Source organism: Sinocyclocheilus anshuiensis, unplaced genomic scaffold (genome assembly GCF_001515605.1).
Source record: "Sinocyclocheilus anshuiensis isolate Anshui unplaced genomic scaffold, SAMN03320099.WGS_v1.1 scaffold252, whole genome shotgun sequence".
NCBI classification, from domain to species: Eukaryota; Metazoa; Chordata; class Actinopteri; order Cypriniformes; family Cyprinidae; genus Sinocyclocheilus; species Sinocyclocheilus anshuiensis.
In genome coordinates, this window is record NW_015554095.1 from 670,849 (window position 1) to 678,478 (window position 7,630).

The 7,630-nt window shown below is 40.6% G+C and overlaps 1 protein-coding gene across 1 annotated transcript in view; it reads right to left on the reverse strand.

Annotated features, from left to right (window-relative positions):
• Positions 1 to 617: 617 nt before the first annotated feature.
• The window catches only part of LOC107669471 (autism susceptibility gene 2 protein-like), a 26,979-nt gene continuing 19,966 nt past the window's right edge, over positions 618 to 7,630 (reverse strand). The window contains exons 12-20 of the mRNA XM_016461710.1: positions 5,114 to 5,182; positions 4,974 to 5,012; positions 4,811 to 4,882; positions 4,481 to 4,634; positions 4,074 to 4,154; positions 3,834 to 3,917; positions 3,130 to 3,337; positions 1,844 to 3,001; positions 618 to 705 (exon numbers count right to left, since the gene is read on the reverse strand). Coding sequence (XP_016317196.1) covers positions 618 to 705; positions 1,844 to 3,001; positions 3,130 to 3,337; positions 3,834 to 3,917; positions 4,074 to 4,154; positions 4,481 to 4,634; positions 4,811 to 4,882; positions 4,974 to 5,012; positions 5,114 to 5,182 — 1,953 coding nt within the window. The remainder of the gene's footprint in view (positions 706 to 1,843; positions 3,002 to 3,129; positions 3,338 to 3,833; positions 3,918 to 4,073; positions 4,155 to 4,480; positions 4,635 to 4,810; positions 4,883 to 4,973; positions 5,013 to 5,113; positions 5,183 to 7,630) is intronic.

Consider the following 7,630-nt stretch of genomic DNA (forward strand, 5'->3'; position numbering starts at 1 on the left):
GAGCCGCCACTGACAGGTAATGTGTCCTGCTAGTGGCTGGCAGTCTCAGCCACTGTAGATCTGCGAGTATAACGCTTTCCCTATCACTCTCGCTGCAAGGAAATACGCAATTTTATTGTTATGAATATATTCTTATGACTCTGTTCTTTTGTATGATTGACGTTTTAGTTTTTTTTTCCCCAATTAAAGCAGTCAAATGAACGTGATCACGACTGGTTGCTTACTGACGCTTCTCTGGATGCTCAACCAGCCAGCCTCTGCTGAGCTGCGAGTATAACGCATTCCCTATCACTGTCGCTGCATGAAAATACATTATTTTAATATTATAAATATATTCTTATGACTCTATTCTTTTGTATGATTGACGTTTTAGGTGGGTTTATCCCAATTAAAGCAGTCAAATTAACGTGATCACGACTGGTTGCTTACTGATGCTCAATCCAGCCAACCACGGTTAAACTGCGAGTATAAAGCATTCCCTATCACTCTCACTGCAAGGAAATACATTTTTTTATTATTATGACTATATTCATATGACTCTATTCTTTTGTATGATTGACGTTTTAGTTTTTCCCCCCAATAAAAGCAGTCAAATGAACGTGATCACGACTGGTTGCTTACTGACGCTTCGCTGGACGCTCAACCACAGTAGTGGTGGGGAACACATAGGCATACTCGTAGCTTAAAAAGGCTGACTGGAGGAAACTGTTATAGGACATGAACTCAAATAATATATTAATTGATTCAAAGTTGTTTACAAAAACAATGTAGAAATAACAAAAATAAAATCAGAATGATTTCCTTGGAATGAGAGGCGGCAGCGGCTGGCTGGTTGAGCGTACAACGAAGCGTCAGTAAGCAAACAGCCGTGATCACGTTCATTTGACTGCTTTAATTAGGGAAAAAAAACGAAAACGTCAATCATCCAAAAAAACAGAGTCATAAAAATATATTCATAATAAAATAGTGTATTTCCTTGAATCTCTTGAGTCGAATCTTTTCAAAATGAAAGTATACGAAACAGTTGTTCTTTTATATAAAATTATAAACTTTGTAAACTTGACAAGACATATGTAGTGTATTTTAGTACTGATGTATGCCATTTATATTTGGGCTCCAAATGCCTTGACATTATAAATTAGGCTACATAAAATTACAATAAACAAACTTATTAATATAAGGTAATAAAAAAAGGTAATAAACAGCCATGTGTGCCTACATATAGCTCTGGAGAAGTTTTAAAGCATGAAATATGCCAAGAGGAGATTTCAGGGACCACTATGACAAAGAATCACTGAATCGGTTCCTAAACCGGTTTTTGGTTCGAAAGAACCGACACACAAAAATGAGTTGGACTTTCCATCACTACATTCAACAATTCTACAGTCTGTTATGTTGTACTACATTCTAGATTAGCGGAATCGTCAGGATTTTAGTAATACGTTGGTTTATTTGAAATGTTATATGAAAATCCACTCGATAAGGACACATTAAACACACTTGAGGATAAAGTAACGCACAAAATTATAGGCTAACTTGGTTGCTGTTGCACTTGCAGTGACAGACGACAGTTTCGTTTTCAGCTCGAGGTCTCAAAAGTGTGCAGTGCTAAATAATCGGAACCCTTCAAATTTGCTAAGGTTTTTGGTGCAGTTGCATTAAACGTAGATAACTAACATGAATGCGCTGTTGATCCAATCGAGTCAGCTCAAAAAGGCCGTACTGTTAATTACATTACAAAACCGATGAATACTTCACCCCGACTGCTTGAAAGCTGTTTTTATACAGTCTATGCTTGAAAGTCAACTTGTCCCGCCATGTCCCAATCCCCCCCCCCAGTGACCCTCTTTTCCCCACTCCTCCTCCCCGCAGTAACTGAGCACGTTGTTCCTCATCGAACGGGTGGCACATCAAACCGAACTCTGGCCTGCCTACTGAGGATGAAGCAGAGGACGTAGAGGTAGGTGCTGGTGGATGGTGTGGGCTGGTTGCCACAGCTGCCGCTACTGCAGCTCTCTCGGCCTCCAAATAACGCTGTACCTGCTGATGCTGGAGAAGTCTAGACAAGTGTGGATCAGAGCGAAGTGCAAGGTGGGGATCTGACCTCAGAGCCAATACTTCCCTGCGTTGCTGCTGTTGAGTGGCCAGATCCCTCCAAGGGTCCCAGGGAAAGTGAGTGGCTTGGGAATGACCTTGTGGAGGACCATGTGGATGTGGTGGGAAACGATCAACTGCAGCACCTAATACCAGTCCGGCTGAGCCTCCAGCACCACCAAGATAGGGATCAATACACCGTGGACGATCTAAGAAGGACAGAGGATGGTGTGGAGGGTGCGAAGTTGGTGGAGGAAGAGGCACGCCAGGTGTAGGTGTCAATGAGAGGGTTGAGGAAGGAGTGGATGGATGGTGTGGGTGCCGACTATTAGGCCGTTCAAAATTGTGTGAAGGCACGGCGGAATGCAGTAAAGAGATGGGCACTGGCTCAGGCTCCTCTTTACGCTCTTCTTTGACCTTGACTTGGGGGAGGAGCAACCCAGAGGTTAGACCAAGTGCAGGTTTGGATACCGGAGTTGTGGTACGATCAGGCTTCTTGACTGGAAGCGAACTAGAAGAGGCTGGACCATTGTTCTCTCCTTGCGAAGAATGGCTGGATTCTGTGCTGAGTGTGTGCGGTGGCTGTCGGTGAAACAGATCCAGAGGAGAGGGGGCTAAGGGGACGTTAGAAGGAGAGGTTGTGAGAATAGACGATGTTGAAGATCGAGGTCTGTCTGGTGCTGCGGAGGAAGCTGACACTGGTGCCCTGGATGCAGAATGTTGTCTCTTGTCTGACTCCCGTTCTCTTTCTCTTTCACGCTCTCTGCTTTGGCCATCTGACTGAACTCCACCTCCGTTCAGTGGGCCCAAGCCATTTAGATGTGAACTGGGGGTGCTGCTGCGATGCTTGAGGGATGGGACACCAGGTGACATTCGCACTGGCTGGCGTCCATACAAGAGACTGTCTCTGTGTGAAACAGTATTAAACCAATTAAGTTATGTGTGAAGTTGCGAGATGCAATACATAATTTACTTTTGATCTTAAAAGCCCACTTGAAAACTACCTTATAACAACAACTTGTTTTAATGTCATACCTGTCCTTTTCGTCTTTTATATGAGTGGGTTCTCTTCTTTCCACATCCTTTCCTCTATCATCTCTCTTCTCTGGTCCTTTTGCCCAGGACGATCCAGAGGGGAAAGAGGCAGGGGTAACATGCAGACGATTCCATGGATCATGGGGGTTACCCAGTCCTCCAACTGCACTTGCAGAGGGCTCGGCCTTATGTCCAAAAACATTGGCAACTAAAAGAAAATGTATAACATTTGATTAGTGTAAATGTGACTGATAAAATACTACTTAAATTAACTTTTGCGACCCTTTATTAAAATGCTTAGGAAATGTTAGAAAACCAACACATTCAAATTAGAGCAGTGATTCTCAACTGGGGGCCTCTGCAAACATGGGGCCTGAAAAGGACTTAAACGATTTAATATAAGACAAATCAACTAAAAATCAAAATATATCAAGATAAATCAAGGATTGAAAAACTTTTTTTTCTTTAAGAACCAGGAATCCCACTGGAAAAGCCATGAACTTTTTAACTGGAAAAGCCATGTAAATTGATGAAATCTTATAACCCCTTGGACACTTCTATAAATTAATATACATTTTCAAGTTATGCCGTCGTAATCTAGTAAACCACAAAAACTGCCTTGAAGTCAAAAAGGTTGAGAACCAGTGTTAGAGTTATCCGATTAATTAATACATATTCTTAATTAACAAATTAGCATGACAAACCTATCGTGGGGCTGCCTAGGCCTCCAAAGGCACCAGAACTCAGGGCTCCCAAAGAAGAGTAGGAGGATGAACGAACATATGGGTCTGTAACACGAAACCCGGCCATTAGTGATAAAATCAGCTAAACGCAGAGGAAATTATGCTCTACAAAGCTAGCAAATGAAGCAAGCCTGAAGAACAGAACTGCACAAAGCAACAAGAGCAGCCATGGGTAACATTGGCTTTTGATGCCTCTCTTACCCAGATGTGCTGCTGAGGTGAGGAAAGAGGAATGGGGCGTTGATGGAGGCATGAATGGTGTGGAGGACGGATTGACTCCACCTGAGAAAACATGGGTCATGTCAACTCAGACAAAAACTTAAAACACCCATAAATGGACTACCATTGAGTGTTGACATTTAGCCAAGTTTGTGCTTTATATCCTCCTTAAGCCTTTCTAATTTATAGCCCTTGTACGGCAGCACAGTAGTGCTGTAAAAATCCTTCAGTAGTGCTGTCAAAGTGTTTTGTACCTGAAAACTGTTATTTAGATAGAAACAACCCACTTCAATAGCTTAAAAGCAATCATAGCTTAAGAACAACCACAGGCTTATATCGCCTGCAGAATTCCTAAATTGGTTGTAGAAATAAGTGTAAGTATAACCCACCAGTGAACAGGCTTCCTGGTCTTGTAAGATCAGGAGTTGGGGCAAGGGGACCACCAAGTGGTCCTAGACCTCCTAGTCTACCAATACCAGGGCCAGGGAGTCGAGGCAACAGGTCATTACGGAAGTCCAGCTTTTGTGGATCAGCATGCATAAGCTGAGGAAGATAGCAACAGAAAGGTGGTCAAAAGGACTGATGCCACTTTTATTTAAAAACACTTCTAAAAGTAAAAAAAACAACAACAAAAAAACACATGAAATATTTCAGCCATTTTTGCAATTTTTGGCCTGTTTGCATTAGAACTAAAAATAAACACAGATAAACACAAAAACCTTGACTTTTTCTTGATGCCTTAGAATCATCCAAGCAACACGGACATGCATAGCACACCATTTTCCAGGCTTCTGTAAAGAGATCATCCAAATAAAGTTAGAAAAGTCATTTAGAGGTCAACAACTAAAATAAATGAAGTACAAAGCAAATGTTTAAACTTACATTACTGACTTTTGGTGGTGGTGCAAATGGGTCTGTTAGCTGTGGACACAAACACCATACATTATTCATATTATTCATAAGTCTCTATAAAGTTACGATTACGATGTATGATGAAAACATGCATGATAGTGCATCTTTACCCTTGGAGCTTTAGGTGGAAGGTGGGGCGGTACAACTCCCAAACCAGCAGCCATCTCTGGAGCAGCTCCCTGAAGGGCAACAAGCGGTCAATAACAACAAACTATTCAAACCCACTTCATGGGCTCAAAATATAAATAGGAAAAAATGTGACTGGATTGGTGCCTAACATTGGCTTTCACTCAATTAAAGTGGTCATCCTTACAAATCAGATTGTGCTTGAACTTAATGAATAACTAACATATTCAAAATTTCAGACCTTAGAATATCTTGCCCAAAATATAAGCCATAAATTCTTCATGGTTGTGCCATCACAACAAAACACAAACATGTGACCAATGAATATTTGCACCTTTAGCCTGTAGGATACATAATACTGCTAAAAACCAATAGAAAAATACTATTCTCTCCTTTTACCAATCGGAATAAACTTTAAGACAAGACAACAAACATACAATAAGTTTTACTAACTTCACAGGTTGGTCATTCATAATTTATTTAAACATAGAGTCCTTTCAAAGATATAGCTGAAAAATGGCCAATTTAAGAGAGATTGCAAAATTATTTAAAACTAAATTGAGTGTTTATGTCTTTGTTATGAACCACAAGCATTATTTTAATTCTGATGAACCTGAAATCAAGTGAAATCAAGTCCTTATTTTAAAATTATTATAAATATCTTAAACTCCAAGCTATTAATTTGTGTGATAGAAAGACTACATTTAAGTACAAAATAATTTATAATGCAACTTATATTTCTTTATAATATTTATGGTAACATTTTGGAATAGGGAACACATATTCACTATTAATTAAGAGTTTTCCCTGTAAAAAAGCTCCTAGCTAGCTCGTAAAAAATAGTTAGTAAGGTATAGACATGTGCCGGTATTCAGTAATGCTATATCACGGTAATGAATATGCACGATATTGTTATCATGGGCACTTCAAAATACAGAGAATAATTATTTATAATAAGTTATTCAGAAATTTTAATGCACTTTAAGAATACTTTTCCCATCAACGGGTCATAATGCACAACACCGCTGTATGCTGCGTTAAGACGCATACGCACTCTGATGTAAACAAGCACGGATGAGAAGCGCATGGTGGAACGCGTGAGAGAAGCTCTGGATTAAAGCACATTTACTCTCTGACAGCAAACGGCGCTAAACATAATGCAGCTGTTACCCCGTAAACAAAACAGCTTTCTGTTTCAAAAGTGTTTAATTTATTTAAATAGCCATTCAGATTTTTGTATTCGCTATGGTGTTCATCACAGTGCCAAATACGTAAATATTTAGACTTAATAGGCTATTTATTTTGAAACGTGCCCTAGATATTGTTTAAAAGTGTTTTGATTCTTTATTGTTCGGTCAAACTTTACATTAGGTCTTCATTAGTTAAAGGGGTGGTTCATTGCGATTTCACTTTTTAAGGTTAGTGTGTAATGTTGCTGTTTGAGCATAAACAATATCTGCAAAGTTACGAAGCTGAAAGATCAATGCAAACGGAGATATCGTCTTTTAAATGCGAGACGGAACACAACGCGGAAAGTGAAGTATACCCGGATCTTTATTGGCTCACTGACGGTGATGAGATTAACCCCTTAGGTATCGAAATTTGGTAACGAACGACGAGACGTTTTTCGATACTCGATGGTATCGAGGCAATTCAGTCGGTGCCTAAAAAGTATCGAACTCGATACCCAGCCCTAGTCATTACTTTGTCTAATTTCACTCGCGCACCCCCAACATCCAACACCCCCCCTTCAGGTGTGTGAGCGGTGCGCATAGAAACGCTCTATCACAGTGCGTGATAACCGCATTGAGATGTCTTGGGCTTAAATGGCTTCAAATTACTTTAATGTTTAAACTGACAAGACTTAAAACACGTGAGAATGAAAAACTTTCTCGAGGAAGCAGCACTGGCCTGATCGTTAAGATAGTTTTGGGGGGCTAAGGTGACAGATAGTGGGGCTGAAACCCACCTAAAAAGGGTTTAGAACCGCCCCTGGTATAGCGTGCGTAATTATACTGAAACATAAACATATAACCAGTTTACCTGATTCAATGTGATGGCTGAGTCTGTTTCTGAGATAACAACATGCCAATCCGTGGTTGGATTTCCGACACGGCTAATCGTAAATCATCTTACCCTGTCAATAAGCGTGACCAGGGTTGCCAGGTTTTCACAACAAAACCCGCCTAAGTGCTACTCAAAACTAGCCCAAAACTACAAAACGCGGCAAGTGTTAAAGTAGCCCAATTCCGTGGACTTGGCAACACTGAGCATGACTGATACTTGAGCCAACTCTGCTCTAACTGTCGACTAGCAGTGGGAGTCAGATTTCCCCCTAGTGGATGGCTAAAGATTTAACTCATATTCATAAATTCTCAAGGGAACGTCTCTAAATTAACTGATGCTCGCACCCCCCTTGACAGGTGCTGGCGCCCCACAGGTTGAAAACCCCTGCTTTAGAGAAGAGGAAGAGAAAACTAGAGGTGCACGTAAAAATCTAT